This window comes from Episyrphus balteatus, chromosome 1 (assembly GCF_945859705.1).
Source record: "Episyrphus balteatus chromosome 1, idEpiBalt1.1, whole genome shotgun sequence".
NCBI lineage: Eukaryota > Metazoa > Arthropoda > Insecta > Diptera > Syrphidae > Episyrphus > Episyrphus balteatus.
Window position 1 is genome coordinate 74,616,581 of NC_079134.1, and position 20,694 is coordinate 74,637,274.

The 20,694-nt window shown below is 32.1% G+C and overlaps 1 protein-coding gene across 5 annotated transcripts in view; it reads left to right on the forward strand.

Annotated features, from left to right (window-relative positions):
- LOC129905198 (nitric oxide synthase) overlaps positions 1 to 20,694 on the forward strand; it is an 822,682-nt gene that overhangs the window by 608,602 nt on the left and 193,386 nt on the right. For all 5 annotated transcript variants that reach the window (XM_055980616.1, XM_055980618.1, XM_055980617.1 and 2 more), the window contains one exon: positions 343 to 487. In XM_055980616.1, coding sequence (XP_055836591.1) covers positions 343 to 487 — 145 coding nt within the window. The remainder of the gene's footprint in view (positions 1 to 342; positions 488 to 20,694) is intronic.

Consider the following 20,694-nt stretch of genomic DNA (forward strand, 5'->3'; position numbering starts at 1 on the left):
TTACGGACTTCGACGAAGATCAGGTATCTAATTAATTCTGCATTAGCAGAAATGTAATTTTATACACCAGTTTCGAGAAAATAGCAATGCGCACACTTATCGGCTGCGCACACTTACCACGAACGACTCTATAAAATAATAAATAAAATTTTGTTTTCATAATGTTAAATAAAGATCATAATAAAACCCCTGAAGATGTCGTGAGTAGCGACGAAAAGTTGGGTAAAAGATGAAATAAAGTTTTTTATTTGCATTTAAAATCAATTGACCAAAATAGCCTGCATTACCAAATACAAATCTACAAATGATAGTTGTTTATCTAAGTAACTTTCTTTTTTGCAGAGCTGTTAAATTCACATCCAAATTATTTGGTCGAGCTCTATCCAAACGTATAAAAGCGACCATTTTGTATGCCACGGAGACTGGAAAATCTGAACAGTATTCGAAAAAACTTTGTGAAATTCTAGGACATGCTTTTAATGCACAAGTAAGTTTTCTTGTATATAACAAAAACCACTTTGACTTAATTGTTTTTCGTTACTAAAAAGTGTTTTTTTTGTACATTAAACATCACAAAATCAAAATAGTTTGGACTTTGAAAAAAAAAAGCTTGAATTACAAAAAAATAAAATACGGCAGACGGCAGCATTGTCATGTCCGTATTTCCAAAAAAAAAAAAATTGTAATTTATCTAATGAATAAAGGAATAATTTAACCAGGGCCGGCCCAGCCCAAACGAGTGCCTTGTGCAATAGAGTGGAGCGTTTTTTGACTTTTCTTACAGATCACTGCGTGCAACTCATGGTTTATGCCTTGTGCTCTTCTGAACATATTTTGATACTTTTTTTTTATTCGACAATGGAAAAATAAAAATCGGGAAGCCTCTGAAGATTGCTCGTATTTCACGAAAATCGATATCTTATGAGGCGTTAGAACCCACCTGAATTGACTTAATCTTTTTCATTTCACTACCAACTGCTCATAACTTATGCTGAGTGGTCTCTAGAACCAGATCTGATCTCCTATTTTGAGTCGTTAATGGAAAAAACGAAATCGGGCAAGGCTCCGAAAAATGCACATTTTCGCAAAAATTCAGATTTTTTAAATTGTATAAAATCCCACCCAGAGCAAATTTCTTTTAAAACTTGTTTGTATTTGCTATATTTGTTAGAACCTATTTGAACCTTATAAGCTATGAAGCACTCAAACTGAGAACTTTTCTGTAATAATGACGTCGTTTATGGGGGATTTAAGAAAATGCTACTTTGACATCCCCTGACCCATTTCAATAGAATTTTAAATTCTAATACTACCCTTGAAAACTTCGTTAATAATTTAATTTTTATATAAAACACTAATCTTTGTAACTGCATTTAATTTATGTCGATATCTTATTTCAATCCTTAGATATTTGACATTTTATCTAGGTGTTTCCATAATTCTTGCCCATGCTTAATTTTTTTTTAACTTTACCTGCAGACGGTTTTCTTAAATACCATACAATCTTTTGTTTTCCACAAACTTTTGTTTTTAATATTGTTAAATTCATAAAAGTAAATCGTTAAACGGTATAATTATTACGCCATTTTGACTTCGAAATAAAAATTTAGCATGGGCAAGAATTCCCAAATCTGAAATTTGCACATTTCTACTCACACGATTGTATAAGAAATTAGTATATTTTTTTGTATAGGGATTTTCGAGTGTAACGTGCAAATAACAATCTTGCGCGTATGGAGGAAGTTCGAATCTTTTTTGTTTGAATTAATTTATTCTTGCCGTTAATTTTGGTACTTATACGATAAATGATAATGATAAAATGGTTTAATTTAAGTCTTTTAGAGTTTCAAGCACTACCGCCATTTGCCGCCATTGCATTGCCTCGTTGATTCGTTGATTGAATCCACTGCAAAGATCTCATCCGGAACCATCCGGATTCGTCTTCTAGAACCATTTGAAGTGGAAATGACATGCATTTTAAACCTGACTTGATTTGTTTTTAGTACCTACCTAATATATTACACTGGTTTACAAAATAATTTTATTTTCTGTTGCAGAAACCAAAATATACTTTTCTGAAGGTTTTCGATGTGATGAACTCGAATCCGAAGTAGAAAAAAATTAATCAGCTCTCATTTTTGAAATATTACCGTTAGAAAATGCAAAAAAAAAGGTTTCTATTAGAACTATATTCCTTCGTTCAAGACCTGTTTAAATCTTTTCGATATCTTTTTTATTTCCCGAGATATCTTAAAATGTAGTAAGTGGGTTTGGCTTCATGTATCATAAAGGAGATAATGACATGACGGTATAATTTTCTACAATAATTGACTTTATACATGAGCATTTAAAAATTTTCATGGTGCCGTGAAATAACGCCGAGCGAAATAACGCCGAATTCCAAAATTCGGCGTTATTTCACTTTACAAAAGCGAAATAACGCCGAATTTCAACATTCGGCCTTATTGCACTTTGTCAAAGTGAAATAACGCCGAGTTCCAACTGAGAAATAAGGCCGAATGTTAGAAAAGTGAGCATAAGAGCAGACGCAAGTTAACCGGTATGTTACCCTTTTTTTTATTTTCAAAGGCATATAAGGCCCAAATTTATTTGGGCACAATGGCTCCCATACTAATTTGGGACTTATGTCCATCCCATCGAGGTATAGGTTCAAAAAAAGTTTTGGCTCTTATATGCCTCTTAATTATTCATTAACCTAGATAAGTTTCAAGAGGTGATAAAAATGTGGCGCAGGGACATAAGACCCAAGGACATAACGCCCACTCTTTATTTTTGGGAGTTATGTTCCACTTGAGTGGGACGACATTTAATTTAAGAATTATATCCCACTTGAGTGAGACATCAGCCCAACATATTTTTTATTTAACTGGGACATAAGCCCCACACTTTTCGAAATATAAAATAATAATGTAGAATAACTTTTGTTCTATTTTATTCGCGTTTTGTTTCAGATTCTTTAAATGAAAAAGAAACTTTGAATACAACCAACCTCGCATGATAAGCGCGGGTCATTTTGAAAATTATATCGCAAATAGGGCGGTCACCACAATACAAAGATAAGAAACGAATAAATCCCACCTGTTTTAATTGGTGGAAGGCAAAGCGGAAAAAAATTTGCTTACATGAGAATCTATTTAATTTTCGGAACACAAACGCGAAGCGGAAAAAATTTTGCCCACGGGAGAATCAATTTTGAGGTGTGAAAATAAAAATTCGCGCGAATTTTTATTTTCACACCTCAAAATTGATTCTCCCGTGGGCAAAATTTTTTCCGCTTCGCGTTTGGGTTCCGAAAATTAAATAGATTCTCATGTAAGCAAATTTTTTTCCGCTTCGCGTTTGCTAAGTTATAACACAAACATATCTTTGTTGTTGGTATACACATAAAAACAATAATAATACCCAGGACTTAGGCGTATAAACAGTGATGTATGTTTGGAGGCTGGGGACATGCTGTCCTGCTTTGGATACACTATTGGATAGGCGTATGTGCCAATAGGGTGGGACATAAGTGCAAAATCGAACTTTGTAACTATCCCAAATCCAGTTGGGAAATAATTTTATAACTTGTGAATTCTTCGTTAGTGAGACATAACGTCCATCTTTTATTTGTGGGTCTTATGTCCAACCTGAGTTTGACAATCAATTTGGAACTTATGTCTAACTCAAGTGGGACTTAAGTCCACAAATATAAAGTGGCTGTAATGTCCATGGGCTATGTCCCTTTGCCAAGAATATGGCATTTCAATACCAAAGTGACTACAGGTGGTTACATTGCAATTTTTCATAAGCTCCACTTAGCAGGATTTGCCTCACTGAAAAAGTGAAATAATGCCGAATCGGCGTTATTTCACTTTGTCATTGTGAAATAAGGCCGAATGTTGAAATTCGGCCTTATTTCGCTTTTGAAAGTGAAATAACGCCGAATTTTGGAATTCGGCGTTATTTCGCTCGGCGTTATTTCACGGCACCAATTTTCATATCTGTTGCACTTTTTCTTTGAAAAAATATTGAAATTCGTTTTTCGATGCAAAACGTAAAAAAAAAATTTAAACTCCCGTGGTATAAAAACATAGGACACCCTGTCGATACAGTTACAGACACATGGAAACAAAGGCTAAACATTTTTTCTCCAGTGGTATTTGTATTGGATATAAGACACAAAAACAGAAAAAATAGGAAACCAATTATTTTTATTGAAATCAAAACTCAATACATTCTTTATTTAATTTCAAGAATTTAATATCTTTTAAGAACTGAATAAAATTTGCTGTGTAGATAAGTGGTTCACGCAGAAACGGGACGATATGGATGACGTCCTTCTTTTTTTAATTAGAGACTGTTACCTTAGCATTAAGCAACCATACTCTACAATGCAATGACTTTAAAGTTTGAGTTTTTCGCTTCTTTCTAGTAGGAGTTAATATGGCGACGTTAGTTTTTTTTGTGTGAAAAACATAACTTCATTAGATATAGGACATTTAAGCACAAATTTTGCATAATTATAAAGCCAGTATTTGTCCTACTGCATACAAAAACGTATATAGGACAAATAAGCATAAAATTCATCGAAAAAATTTGGTCTATAGGAAAAAATTATTTTTTTTTTATCTTGAAAACTAAAAGAGATAGGATGATTCTGATTGCAGCAATCGAAAGAGCGTGGTCGAAAATATAAGATGGCATCTATAACTCATTTTCGGCAAAAATGGTCTGTACGACAAATAAGAACTCACGTGACGAATAGCAGAAGGGTAAAAGTTTTTATCAAATCTACACAACCATTCGTAGTTGTGGTAACCAAAAATGAAAGTTGATAAAATTTAAAATACACTGAACGAAAACCTTTCTGAACTGGTTGCGATAGAAATTTTTTCTATTTGGATTTAGTACCGTCATAAGTTTAGCTATCAGCCATTTCTGGCTTATCCATTTTTTACCGGACACCCTGTATAAAAGAATAAGGTCCGAAAAAGAATAGGGTCCACTTTCCTACGGTAATATTTCAAAAACGGGATTTGATAAATTATGTCTGACTTCAGATTCGAGTTGAGCACACCGAAAACCTTCAGTGGCAAGTTACGTTGTCTTCGTTAAATTTCATGTAATAGAACTAGTTTTGAGTTTTTTATTTTAAATAGCCATTTTTTACTTTAGTAGGTGGAGCTGGGTGGAAATTGCTGGTGTTGATTTATCTTTTTATTTCCTATTATTCCTGAAAATTTCATCTAAAACGGTTCAGTAGTTAAGATTTTGCGGAGGTTTAGGTTTTTCCACATTCCCATACAAGGTTCCCCACTGTGCAGCGCACTGTGGGCTAGAACGCTCTTTTAGCTGGAATTAATTATGGAAATTCTCGAAATAATCTAAAATTGCAATCAGGGGGATTAAATGATGTCGAATGATAAATAATGATAATATGGTACAACAGACATAGTTTATTTAATATGTTAAATGCTTACATTAGAAATAAGCTTAAATACTAACAATGGAATCATTAAACTTAAACTCAATATATGAATAATAATTGTCAATTAATCACAATAAAATATACATATATTAACATTGAAACTAAATGTACTAATATAAATAACAACAGAAAAAACTGGTAAATTAATTAAATTGATTAAAGAAGCTATTTTTGAATTTATGGGATTTAACATTATCATTAATAGAATCGATTATATGAAAGTTTTTGTTAAAAATATTAATTAGTTGATTCATAGAGCTATTGACGCCATAGTTAGATCTACTAAAAACTACACAAACTGGTAACCTATTTCTTAAACCAGCACGCCCAACATTAAAATTCAGTCGATCCAACACTGAAGAAGATATTGAGCCTCTTATTATCCCAATTATAAAACATAATTGCAAATACTCTCTGTGAACTGAAAGTGATGGTAAATTAATAAGTTTAAGTCTATCCGAGTATGGAGGTAGGACAATTCTATCGGACCATGAAAGAAAACGCAACGAAAATCTCATGAACCTTCTCTGAATACTTTCAATTCTGTTTATATGAATCATATAGTAAGGTGCCCACACTATACATCCGTATTCAAGAATTGGCCTTACAAATGAAATATATAGAACCTTCAAAACATATGGATCCTAGAACTCCCGCGCAAATCTTTTGATGAAGCCAAGTGTTACATTGGCTCTTTTAATAATGTGGTTATAATGATCAGTAAAAGTTAGTTTCGGATCTAAATTGATTCCTAGGTCAGAAAAATTTGATAATTTACATAATTGCGACGAATTTATCTCATAGTTGTAAGCAATTAAATTTTGTTTTCCTGTAAAGCAACGGCGTATACAAGGGGGGGTCACGGGGTCATGACCCCCCCCCCCCCCCCCCCCCAAGAACTCAGAACTTAAAAAAGAATTTGTTATGTGATACTGAAATCTCTTGAGTAATATTATTTTTAAAATGTTGAAGTTTTAGAACATGAACGAAAATTAAAGGTAAAAAAATTTTTGGTATTCAAACAAACTATTTTACCATATTTTGGGGATGTGGTCATATTTTTTGCGAACGCTATGCTGGATTAGGATTATTTTGATTCGTTCGATAATATTAGTTGAGCTGTGCTGTAGAGTTTTGTATGGAAACAAAATCCGGATAAGTATTATATTCAAAGCTTTTTAAAAGAAATTGAATCTAGTAGGTACACAAAAATAATATCTTAAGGGCAAGACACTGCTTACCAGCAAATAAAAGAAGCAGCCATATCTTCTATTTTTTTATATGATGAAGTGAATAAAATATGTTTTAAATAGGGAAGCTTTCTGTGGCCTTGCTGTGTGGATGTCAATTCTGTTGATAAAAAAAAAACTTTGCGATTCGTTTGCCTGAGGTTACTAAGACTTAATTCAAAAGTTTAAACTGTTATTAAGTAAAAACGATTTTTATTTTAACTTTCTGGGCTAGCGGAAAACAATGAGCAGTTGTTTTAAGGCAAATTATTCAATCGAAGTACTCGTACAGTACATTTTATTTTTAGGAGAGGATAGCCTCAATTGGTCAAAATTAAAGCCTAGTGCGCTGCTGATAAGAAACGAAAAATCCCATACAAAAATGAAACAACGAAATGGTAAACCAAAAATTTCGTTCAACTTTTCGTTCTGTAGTACGCTGTTCGGCACAACGAAATTGAAAGTCTAAACTTCTTTTCCGCACACAAACAATTGCCGGGGACATTCATTGTGTGTGGAAAAATGACATTTTGAGTTTTTACTTGCTCTATAGGCCAAGTATTGGTTTCGTGTCGAAAAAAAAATTTGAGGTTTTAATCAAAACCAACATTACGATGATGGTTTCCAAAAAAGTGGGTCTCGCAATTCCGTCCGTGCTTTTGTGCGTCCGTGCGGTTGTGCGTCCATCTGTACACATTTCTACAGCCTAAACGGGTGGACGGTTTTTTTTTCAAATTTGGTACAGATGATTTTTATGGAATTCTGAAAGTTGTTTTTTTTTGTTTTTTTGTATCTCCCTTAGAAAGTGTACCTCCCATACAAATTTTTCAATTCAAACCAAATAACTCGAAAACGGCTCTAACGATTTTGATTAAACTTTGCAGACGTAATATTCGAAGCAATTGCAACAAAACTGCATTTTTAGTTTTTCTCAAAAAAGTCAAAAAATTGTACATCCCATACAAATTTTTCAATTCAAACCAAATAACTCGAAAACGGCTCTAACGATTTTGATTAAACTTTGCAGACGTAATATTCAAAGCAATTGCAATAAAACTGCATTTTTAGATTTTCTCAAAAAAGTCAAAAAAGTGTACCTCCCATACAAATTTTTCAAATTGTACCAAATAACTCGAAAACGGCTCTAACGATTTTGATTAAACTTTGCAAACGTAATATTCAAAGCAATTGCAATAGAACTGCATCTCTATTTTTTTTTTTTTTTTTCAAAAAAGTCAAATAAAAAAATATATTTTTTTTTTTATTTAACAAAATTTTGCCCTAAATGTCGGCTCTTTCCCAACATCAACAAAATTTTTTTAATTCTATATAGATGTTTTTGTTGTTCATTTTATCATTGCATGTCTTTCTGCGATGCTTGTTTGCTTTTTTTTTCATTTATGTTTTGCAATTTTTGAGTACTTTTCGGTCCAGATTTCGCAAGCATTTCGTTGTCCTCGTGGAGACCGACGCAAAATTTCGTTTCACATCAGCAGCGTTCTAGGCTTTAAGGTTTAACGCTAAACTTAAACGAATCTCATACCGTTTTTGTTTGGTTATTTTTAGAACTATACATTCGGAACTTTTCGATTCGAAATGCAAGACGCACAAATTTTAATGTTTAATAATTCAAAAAGCCCATTTTCAGGTTTATGCCTGCTATCAAAACTACTATCAAAACAAAAAAAAAAAAAATTGGCATGACCCCCCCCCCAAGAAGCAAACCTGTATACGCCCCTGGTGTAAAGCTCATTGATTTACACTTGTCAATATTCAATATAAGGCGATTTGTGCAACACCATTCCCAAAATCTTTTTAATTCTTCTTGCAAGAGCTTACATTCGGATAGGGAATTTATTGTTCGAAATATTTTCACGTCGTCAGCATAAAATAAAGTTTTTGAGTTTTGGAAAACAGAAGGAAGGTCATTTATAAATAACACAAAGAGCAATGGGCCTAGGTGACTTCCTTGAGGTAGTAATACCTGTCTATGACAGGTATGAAGATATCCATGAAAGAAAGTTCTCATTTAGTCCAATTCTTGTTAGCTTTTTCAAAAGTACTTCATGGCTTAGTTTGTCGAATGCCTTACTGAAATCAGTAAATATGCAATCAACTTGTTGCTTTTTCTCAAAAGCATCAACGCAAAATGTCGTAAACTCTAGTAAGTTTGTTACCGTCGATTTTTTCTTCACAAATCCATGTTGATTTTCACATAAAACAGAGGAACAATTAAAGGAAAGAGTGTCACATACTAAGGATTCAAAAAGTTTTGGAATAACGGACAGTTTGGCTATGGGACGATAATTAGTGACCAAATTCTTAGGGCCCTTTTTATGAACCGGTCTGAGGTAAGCATATTTCCATAGAGTAGGAAATTTTGAACACTTTAAGGATTCATTGAACAAGAGATATAATAAGTAAGACAAATAAGATGAACATTTTTTTAACATAAAAGCAGGTAAGCCATCTGGACCAGGACTTATATTATCTTCTAGTTTTAATATTTTATTTATGATTGAGTCTTCAGAGATTGAAAAATTAATTAACGCCAGATGAGAATACTCTTCCGTTGAAGAATAATTATCTGTTGCATCAGACGACAAAGTATCGGCGAAGGCACTTTTAAAATAGTTGGCAAACATTTTTGATATAACTTCTGGAATATGACTGTTTGCATTTTCATAGCTCATATTTAATGGATAACCGTCGAATTTTCTTTTAGTATCAACATATTTCCAGAAATTTCTTGGACTTGATTTAAGTTCACTTTGAGTTTTTGCAATAAATTCTGAATAGATAAAATTAGTGTAGTTTTCAAATTCATTTTTATGCTCCATATATACATTGTAATCTTCATCAGTCCTAGACTTACTAAACTTTACCCAGGCTTTGTTTCTCTTGTTTTTTAAAGTTTTTACATGCATATCGAACCATGGTGGATTAGTTTGTTATTCACTTATTTTTCGTAAAGGAATAGCTTCGATAAAACAATCAAATAAAACATTATAAAATTTTATAGTCATGTCGTCTAAGTTTGAGTTTAAAAATATGGTATTCCAATTTATACTATCAAGTAAGTTAAAAAGTTGATTGAAATTACATTCTTTAAAGTTAAATTCTAATTTATCATTACAATTACTAGGTAGATTATAAACACTCAAGCTCAGGGAAATTGATAATGCGGGGTGGTATCGGTCCTCTTCAATAAGTTTTGAGTCACAAGGTTCAACATAGCTGTCCGATGTTAAACATCCAGAAAAGTAAACAAGGTCCAGAATTTTATTAAATTGATTGCTGACTCCATTCAATTGTTTTAAACCTAATGATGCCATATTATCCATTATGCTGAATTCGTTTGCAGTCGAAGCATTGACAGGAAGTAGCTCTTGGAATTCATCTATCCAAGACCAATGTAAACTTCCTAAGTTAAAGTCTCCAATTACTATAATTTCATCATTTGATTCAGTTTTCTCTGAAATGCTATCCAAGCAATTGCAAAGTCCTTCGTATATCTCGGATTTGGAATTAGGTGGTACATAGATAGCCACTACATATAAGTAACCAGATGACATCTTTAATTTAATGCACAGAATTTCAATTGTAGACTCTAGGAAATCATCGACTAGAGTGCTAACGAGAGAGTTTTTGACAGCTATCAGCAATCCTCCACCAACTTTAGCAGATTCATTAAGAGAATGACGATCACGGCGATAAATTTGAAAACTTGTGTCCAATAGCTCGGTATCAGCGATAGATGAGTTTAACCAGGTTTCAGTTAAGACAATAACTTCGTGCGAAACGTTATTTGCATTTTTGTAGACCTTATTGGTCTTTGTCCGTAATCCATTCACATTTTGATAGTATATTAGTACTTGTTGAAGTTGCTGCAGTTGGATGTTTGCATTGTCAGGTGTTTGTGAAAATGGTTTGGCTGCTTTTTCAATGTTCTATTTACAAACTCGTGCATAACAATTCCAGAAGGCCAAAAAGATTCATTATTTAAAAGATAAAAAACTGAATCTGAGCACCTTATTTTGAAAGATGAGTACTTAGAATAATTCCGTTGAAGCATTTTTTCTACAATAATGCTTTGTAGCGTACCAATCTTGTTTTTTATGAAATTTTTTATGTCTAAGGCATTAGTAGATGGGTCAAGCTTAGAAATGAAAAGAATTTTTTGTCCTTCAACAATTTTTAAACGTGATTCAAAAGGCATTTTTGAGTTGTTCTGCTCTTGAACATGACAAGCTTGAAGTGGAAAGTTACTTGTATCAATATTATTTACGCCCATTGAGTAAAAGTTTGGTAACGTCGCAACTGACAAAATTATTGGTTTAGAGGACATTTGGCATTCATCAGTTCCGGTTATTAGTGTTGGAGTTGTTGGTTTTATTGTTGTTGTTGGTTCAGTAACTTTGGGTGAGGTGTGAGCAGATATAGGTGATTTTTCAGTTGGAGTTTTAAGCAATGGTATAGATGACGACGGAAGAAAGGTCGGGGGGTTTGGTACATTGAAGTTTTGTAGTGGACGAGAAGGCGTAACAGAATCAAATATTGATGTTGCTGTTTTTTTAGTTTATATATATTTTGTCAAAATGAGACAACAAAAGGTACAAAAAATTTGTCTTTAAATAACAAAATTAAAAAAGATAAATAACAACATACATTATGTATATAGATAACAAGAATATAAATAACAAGATTTGAAAATAAATTAAAATATAAATGAGATGAAATAAATTGTTTATACATTTTTAAATTGCTAAGAAAACGAATAAATAGGTATATGAAATTATTAACTTTAAACAATGAAAATAGAAAAACGACAAAGGCAACGTATCACGAAGATTCTTCATCTATCATTTTTTGCAAGATTTTTTTCTTATAGCATTCTCTGCTTATGTCAAATGAGAACAGGTCAGAGTATTTATTAAAAGTTTTTGAACATCTATAAATGATTCATGGGAGGCATAATTAGTCTTTGAAAATGTTTCCTTTAAAAATCTGGTATGTCTTAGAGTGCGCACATTAGAATTGATAGTAATTTTAGAACATAAGTACGAGGATTCAATATTTTCTTTGAGAAGATCAAACGCGAATAGAGCCTCTGATAACTTCCTTCGATTTGCAAGACTACACATATCAATGAGCCTTAAACGATGAGAGTATCGAGGTAGCACATACGACTCAGTGCTCCATCCAAGACCTCTTAATGCAAACAGCAAAAATTTGTTTTTGGACAGATTCAAGTTTTTTAACATCGATATCATAAAAAGGAGACCAAATAACACTACAATACTCTAACAAAGGGCGGACCAAAGAACAGTAGATTGCTTTAGTGATATAAGGGTCATTGAATTCAATTGATCTTCTTTTAACAAACCCTAGCATACACATACTTTTAGAGTGTATTTTGTCAATTTGTTGTTTAACTAATGGATTTTGAAGAGAGTTCTCTGCGTTTGGTTCATTGCTTTTGCGTTTAGATGAGCTTTTAGGTCTAGAGATAATATTTTTAACTTTTGTCTTACTTCTCGTTTGACGTTTGTCGGTATTGGGTGCAGTATCATCACATGATGAAGGATTATTTTTATTTGAGATATGCGAGCGGCTAGAAGCGATATTATTTGTAACTTTCTTGTTAAGTTGGAGCAATTGGTTATGTAGATTTTCGATATGCAGCTTATTTTGTAATACATCACGAACAATATTGTTGTATGCAAATGGATCGCAATCGTCACAAAAGAAATAAAAAGATTTCCTTTCCTTAAAAAGTTTGATGCTGCTGAACGGAGCATTAATACATCTAATATGTAATAATTTACGACAGTTACCATGACAAATAATTGCGTCAATAAGGTAATCCGCAATATTATCACATACAGTGCACGCAGACATATTTTTGATTTTGGTTTAGTTTTTAAATTTTGGATTTATGTAAAAATCAATATTTTTAAATTTTACTTGCCAAAAAAAAAGTTTTGATACACCCTGTACTTAGGTCATGCACGAACCATGAATTTGAGGTTGAAATGTTGGTTATGGTATGAGATGATAGGTGGCAGTTGAAACAGATGGCAGATGTTATGAGTGATGACTGATTACTGATGACAGATAACAGCTGATGCCCTTCAAGCAAACAGGTCCGACCTCGGTCCGAATCCGCTCCGCCTGAGGCGGAGCTGAGTCCGACTTCGGATCAGAAACTGGTCCGAAGGCGGCTCAAATTAGTATGGAAATTATAATCACCGCGAAGTCGATTGCATATGTATTGGTGTGGTGAAAAGCTCCATTCCGAGAAAACGGAGCCGAAGGCGGACCTGAGCCGGAGCAGCGAAAACCTACCAGAAAGAGGAATAAGAAAGGGATGACATTTCGCATTTGCGACCAAAAAAAGAACAAAATTTATTTTTTTTTTCACTGAAACTGTTTTATTTTTTATTTTATTTTGGCAAACGAAATTTTCACAATAAATACAATATAAAATACAATACATTTTTTTTCATTTTATTTCATTTGATGCTGCTGCTGTTGTTGGTGTTTTTTTAGATACGCAATCGCATGTTTCACCTTCTAGATTTTTCTTCATCATTAGAGATTACATCTACAACACAAGAAGAAACAACATTTTAACCCAAACACTTTGAGCGATATATAAAACATACCTTTTTTGTTTTCCATATTGTTTATAATTTAATAAAATTGTTTATAATTAATAAACTAACATTATACAAACAACGACACGAGACACGACGCGACCAAACACTTCAACAAAAAATAACAAAATGACGCTTTGGCTCTTGTTGGCCTTGTCTTTCTTTTCCTTTTCTCATTTTTCACCACGATTCTCGTTCGACTTTGTGTTCATACACAAAAAGTTGCAAGTGTGTGAGTGCAAGCCCGATTTTCGCGGTCTGAGGTCGGAGTTTCTTTGTTGAACTCAGTTTTCTTGCTTGAAGGGTGAGTAGAGTATATTGTTAAATTGTTATTGTTGCTGATGAGTTCAACGATGAAAACAATTAATTGCAGCAGGCAGGCTGGTATGCAAAATGCGATGCAGAATGGAGCCAGCAGCAGGTTATGTTCAAAGCTCAGTTGGTAGCAAGCAGCAACATGAAAATGTAGGCAAGAAGTTCGGATACAATGTACCCTTCAAGCAAACAGGTCCGACCTCGGTCCGAATCCGCTCCGCCTCAGGCGGAGCTGAGTCCGACTTCGGATCAGAAACTGGTCCGAAGGCGGCTCAAATTAGTATGAAAATTATAATCACCGCGAAGTCGATTGCATATGTATTGGTGTGGTGAAAATCTCCATTCCGAGAAAACGGAGCCGAAGGCGGACCTGAGCCGGAGCAGCGAAAACCTACCAGAAAGAGAAATAAGAAAGGGATGACATTTCGCATTTGCGACCAAAAAAAGAACAAGATTTATTTTTTTTTTCACTGAAACTGTTTTATTTTTTATTTTATTTTGGCAAACGAAATTCAATAAATACAATATAAAATACAATACATTTTTTTTTTATTTTATTTCATTTGATGCTGCTGCTGTTGTTGGTGTTTTTTTAGATACCCAATCGCATGTTTCACCTTCTAGATTTTTCTTCATCATTAGAGATTACATCTACAACACAAGAAGAAACAACATTTTAACCCAAACACTTTGAGCGATATATAAAACATACCTTTTTTGTTTTCCATATTGTTTATAATTTAATAAAATTGTTTATAATTAATAAACTAACATTATACAAACAACGACACGAGACACGACGCGACCAAACACTTCAACAAAAAATAACAAAATGACGCTTTGGCTCTTGTTGGTCTTGTCTTTCTTTTCCTTTTCTTATTTTTTACCACGATTCTCGTTCGACTTTGTGTTCATACACAAAAAGTTGCAAGTGTGTGAGTGCAAGCCCGATTTTCGCGGTCTGAGGTCGGAGTTTCTTTGTTGAACTCAGTTTTCTTGCTTGAAGGGTAGTCTCAATAATGCTTCAATAGGCAGAACATATGCTAATATAATAATTTCACTCACCGGGAGAAAGAAACAAATAAAACGCACGACTGGGGCCGCACGTATTTGCTCTTTTTTTTTGTTATTTGACTTTTTTGAGAAAAACTAAAAATGCAGTTTTATTGCAATTGCTTTAAATATTACGTATGCAAAAATTAATCAAAATCGTTAGAGCCGTTTTCGAGAAAATTGAAATAAATAATTAAAGATTTAAGGGAAGAGCCGACATTAGTGATTTAAAAAAAAGGAAATACCATATTTCCATTATCCGTATTTTTAGAGAAAAACTAAAAACGCAGTTTTGTTGGAACTTTGTACAGCATTACGTGTGTTAAATTTAATCCAAATCGTTAGAGCCATTTTCGAGAAAATTGGAATAACTCGAAAATTTTGTATGGGAGCTATACGTTCTAAGCGAGATATTAAAAAACCAAAAAAAACCAACCTTGGAAATTACAAATAAAACATCTATACCAAATTTCAAGAAAATCCGTTCACCCGTTTAGGCTGTAGCTACTTGTACAGATGGACGCACCGACGCACAGACCGACGGACCCACTTTTTTGGACTTCTCTATCATCGTAATGTTAGTTTTGATAAAAACCTCGAAACTTTTTTTTTGACACGAAACCAATACTTGCCCTATTGAGCAAGTAAAAATCATCAACGGGAGCAAAAAATGTTGAGAGCGCCAAAGTATATTCTCTTTTCACACAAGAAAATAAATGAAATCAGTTATATGTACAGATTTAACTATGGGTCAATTTTAGCATGAATTTGCTGTTTAATTTTGATAGATTTTTAGTATTTAACACTATTAACAAAAATGAATTGCCAGGTTATAGTGAAAAAAAATTACAAAATTGAATGGCAAACAAAAGACCACAACTTGAATTAAGAGTCTGGGTTAAAATTCGATTTAATAAATTAATAAAGCAGAGCGAACTAAAAACACTTGTGAATAGGTTGACGATTACTCGGAGTAAGAACAACTACAAAAATAGGTAAATGAAATATTATGTAAAATAAGGTTTTCAATTTTACAACAGATATTATTGGTCTAAAAACAAAGAAATGAGTTTTTTGAAGTTTGAACACATCAAATTCGAAAATGGTGTTATTTGAAAACATTCAATTCGTTTTTTTTTAATCGTAAGTGGTTTTTGTGAATATTTTGCTCACTAAACTTTTAGAGTTACAGCGAAAAAATTTTGCTCTTGTAGAACATAGTTTTATTTAAAACAAAAAGCCATATAACTAGCTACTTTTTAAAATTATTTCTAGAGTGTGCCTAGGTACCTACTCGTGCCTTTTTTTAAAAGCTAAGGAACTTTCGTTTTACATGAAATCGGTTCTAGTAACTTTAAAATTTATAAACAAAAGTTCAGTATATTAGATAACAATTTTTTAGAAAATAGTATATTTAGATAAATCATTGTTAAATTAACAAAATTTTCACAATCGATCCGTTACAACGAACTCAGTAAACGAATATCTGTATGAAGGAAAAATTAGCCTTTTTTGTTTTTTTCGAATACTTGCTTTTCGATTGTGTTTTTTATGCAGCCTATTTTTCAATTTCTTTTTAAAAGCTTTAAATATAATACTTGTTCGGATTTTAAATCCATACAAAGCTCTTCAACATATCGCTCGATTTGGAGCCTATCAAAGCCTTACTATCGAACGAATCCAGCTTACCATTCGCTAAAAATATGACCACATCCCCAAAATATGGCAAATCAGTTTGTTTGAACACCAAACATTTTTTTCACTTTTCATTTTCGTTCATGTTCTAAGACTTCGACATTTTGAAAATCATCTTACTCAAAAAAATTTAGTATCACATAACAATTTCCTGTTTAAGTTTTGAGTACTTGGGGGGTCATGACTAGTGATGGGAACTATCGAATGATTTGAACTATCGATAGTTAGTAACTTAATGATTTGAGCTATCGAATAGTTCATTCATTCGAATAAAAACTATCGAATAAAACTATCGAATAAAAACTATCGAATAAACTATTGAATAAAAACTATCAAATATTCAGTTATTTTTTGCTCACAATTTTTTCATCCGATTTATTTTTTCCAGTTTTTACTAATACATATATTGACATACTTTATTTCACTGTTTGCAGTTTTTTGACTAGAACTTAAATACTATTTCTCAACTAAGGTTATATTAAATAATAAACAACAAGTACTGAATCAGAAAGGAAGATGGTTGTTGCTAAATTTTTTCTATGTTGCGAAAATATAGCCCAATTTTTGCTAAAATATTATATGATTTAAATTAAAACGAAAACAGTGGAAAACCCACACTGAGCCATGCATCCATCATACATTGAAGTACATAATATAAAAATAGCAAAAAAAAATGGAAACAAAATAGTCGAGAAATGACCACTGGAAAGGATTTGTTTCCTTTTCTTGCAAATATCAAAAGTATATACAATAATCCAAACCAACCACACAGTTGCATCATATATTTGTCTAGCCGATTAACAACCCTTTACAAAATCCACTTGTTGACACAGATACCTGCTTTTTGTGCGTGCGCGAATATTTTGCTTCTTCCGGCGCACAGTCTGTCGTTAGGCCAGTCATTATGTCGGAAAAAACGGCTTAGAAATGCAAAATGACCGAGAAAGCTAAATTTTGGATATGTTGTAGAGGATGCTTAAAAGAGCTTAACTTGAAGTTTTCGACCAAGATTTCCTATGAGCTTTTTCCGCCATTTTGAAAAAAAAGGATAAAATTGGTTTTTTGACAATAACTCGGCTATCTTTTACAAGAGGCTTTTTTGTAGCTTTTAACGAGTTCTACAATTCATGCATACACATTTTTTGTGTATCATGAACCGTTTTCGAGATATCGATTAAAAAAGTCAAAAATTTAGGACATGCCATTTGTTTTTTGACAAAATCTATTTTTGGGTGATGAATATCGAAAAAATTATTTGAATAAAATTTGTAGACCACATTCAGACCTACAATATCGTATTTTTATATTTTTTTTTGAACAAAAATTGCGACTTCCAGCCGGCCGCAAAGTCGTTTAGGCCGCGCCCACCGCCAAGCAAGCCGCCCGTTCGATTGTAAAAAAACAATCATTCATGTTTTTTTTTAATGTTTATATTATTATATCAGTAACACATACATACAAATGTATGTATTTATTTAATAAATAATGAGAAGAAGATGGTAATGGTTTTTTTGTAACCGCAATTTTACTAACCAAAATTTTGTAAATACAATATACCGGCTTTTTGTGTTGATTGTGCATTTTTTAATTTGCTTCAATCTCTATATTATTTAGTTCATCAAAATTGCAATTAGATCAGTGCCAATCATTTTTGAAAATAAAAAAATTATTAGCAGCATATGGGTGGTTGGAAAATTTAGGATAAATGGTATATGAAAGCGGAAAAATAAATTGCCCACAAACTAATTGGTGGAAAAGGTTGGGTGGGCGAAAAAGTGGGGTTGGTGTCAAAAATCGTGGTTTTTTACGATTTGTATCAAAAGTAGACCTATCGAAAAAAGTTAAATGCAAAAGTTGTGGATAATAAAAGTATAATAACTTTTACTCAAACCATTTTTTTTATATAATCTCAAAAATATTGAAAAAATGCAAAAAAATACGCTTTTTTTATTTTTTTTTTTTTATCTTTTACCAAAATCGTTTGATTTTAACAAATCTTGGTTAAAAATTACTTTGTTATGTTTTCTATCTTTTTTAAATGTTTTTTGAGCAAAAAGTTAATGTTTGAATTTTTGACGAATTTAATTTGAAAAAATATTCTATTTTTCAATCCAAAAAGTTTTTGATTTTTGAAAAGCTTGGAATGCAGTTACTTAGATTAAAACCTTTTATTTAAGATTGTATGGAAAAACTTTACTTTTGATTTAGAAAATATTGAGAAAAATTGAAAAAAAAAAACAAAAAAAAAACGATTTTTAAGATCGATTTTTCCGTAAATGACAATAATATTGGCGAGAAATAATTTTCCATAGAAACCAAATCATACTTTTCTAATGGCTTTTGACCTTCTTAATTTCAATCTAGCATTAGAATAGCTCTAACGTGCAAAGTTTATGAGATATTGAATTTTGAACGTTCAAAACACTTTTTTTGTGATGTATTGGCATGGTAATATCTCAACGTGATGTGATAGAATTTTTCTGACTAAAGATTCAAGCTCAGCATACAAAAAATCATTAAAAAAATATACTTTGATTCCTATAAAAAAAAAAAAACTTTTTGACTAGTGAAATCGAACAAGGCATTCACCCACTCCCTTTAGCCCAATTAGTTTGTGGGCAATTTATTTTTCCGCTTTCATATACCATTTATCCTAAATTTTCCAACCACCCATATGCTGCTAATAACACTGTGATAGTTCAAAAAACCGACAGAGGGCTCTCATGTCTACCAAAGATAATTCGAGTATGCTGAACACGATGGCGTACTCAGTTTTTCTGGATTAGGTCAAATAAGAAAGATTTTTGCGTTTGAAATTTTGTTTGCACATGCCAAAAATGAGGGTATAAAACACACCATATATTTTCCAATTCTTGATTTTGTATCGATGTAAAATGATGGAAAATCTATTTTTTGGGAGGATTATACGTAAAGGAAGTTATTTGAAAAAAAATCTGTCTAATGACATTTTAAATCATTATTTTATGGCAAAAAGCGTCGACTTTTTTTTCCCTTTTATTAAATTTTTTAACTATAAAGGTACAAATTTATACGAAATTTCAAAAATTTTTTTGTACACACCTTTTATGTGTTAGTACTCTGGAATATTATATATATGTAGATGTAGATATTTAATTACAAAATCAGGCATGGTATCAATATTTTTATTTAAATTTTTTTTAAGTTCAAAAACTATTTTTTTTCTTAAGGTTCAATCCTTTGGGATTCACTCTTTCACAAAAAAATACTCTTGAATATCCCACTTTCATTATAAAAAAGAATAAGTTAAAAACTTTAACTATCTCACTGTTAAAAGTGCCACTTACTTTTAACATAAACTGTAATGATTTGTTGAAAAATCACAAAAGTTGCCGTAACTTTTTCGGAGTTTCAAAAAAACTTGCTCATACTTTCAGACATGGCCGTACCAAAAGCCCCTTTTTTCATATTGCAAGTTTTGCCAGTTTTATTTTTTGTCATACAACATAGTAAGGTAGGTAGGTAAATTTCTACCTATTCGTATTTGTAAACAAAGCCATATTCTATCTCGAAACACAAGATCAAATCGTTGCCACCGAGTGCTGCATTTTAATTTAAGTAAAACGAAAAATACAAGAAAAATTGAAGAAAAATCGACGTTTTTTTTACCATAAAATAATGATTTCAAATGTCATTCGACAGATTTTTTTTCGATAACTTCTTTTACGAATAATAGCTACTTCTCAAAAAATAGATTTTCCGTCATTTTACATCGATACAAAATCAAGAATTGGAAAATATATGGTGTGTTTTATACCCTCATTTTTGGCATGTGCAAACAAAATTTCAAACGCAAAAATCTTTCTTACTTGACTGAGTACGCCATCGTGTTCAGCATACTCGAATTATCTTTAGTAGACATGAGAGCCCTCTGTCGGAAAAAAAAGTTCCATTTTCGAACACAGTGTTATTTTTTTATTTCAAAAATCATTGGCACTGATCTAATTGCAATTTTGATGAACTAAATAATATAGAGATTGAAGCAAATTGAAAAATGCACAATCAACACAAAAAGCCGGTATACTGTATTTACAAAATTTTGGTTAATCAAATTGCGGTTACAAAAAAACCATTACCATCTTCTTCTCATTATTTATTAAATAAATACATACATTTGTATGTATGTGTTACTGATATAATAATATAAACATTAAAAAAAAACATGAATGATTGTTTTTTTACAACCGAACGGGCGGCTTGCTTGGCGGTGGGC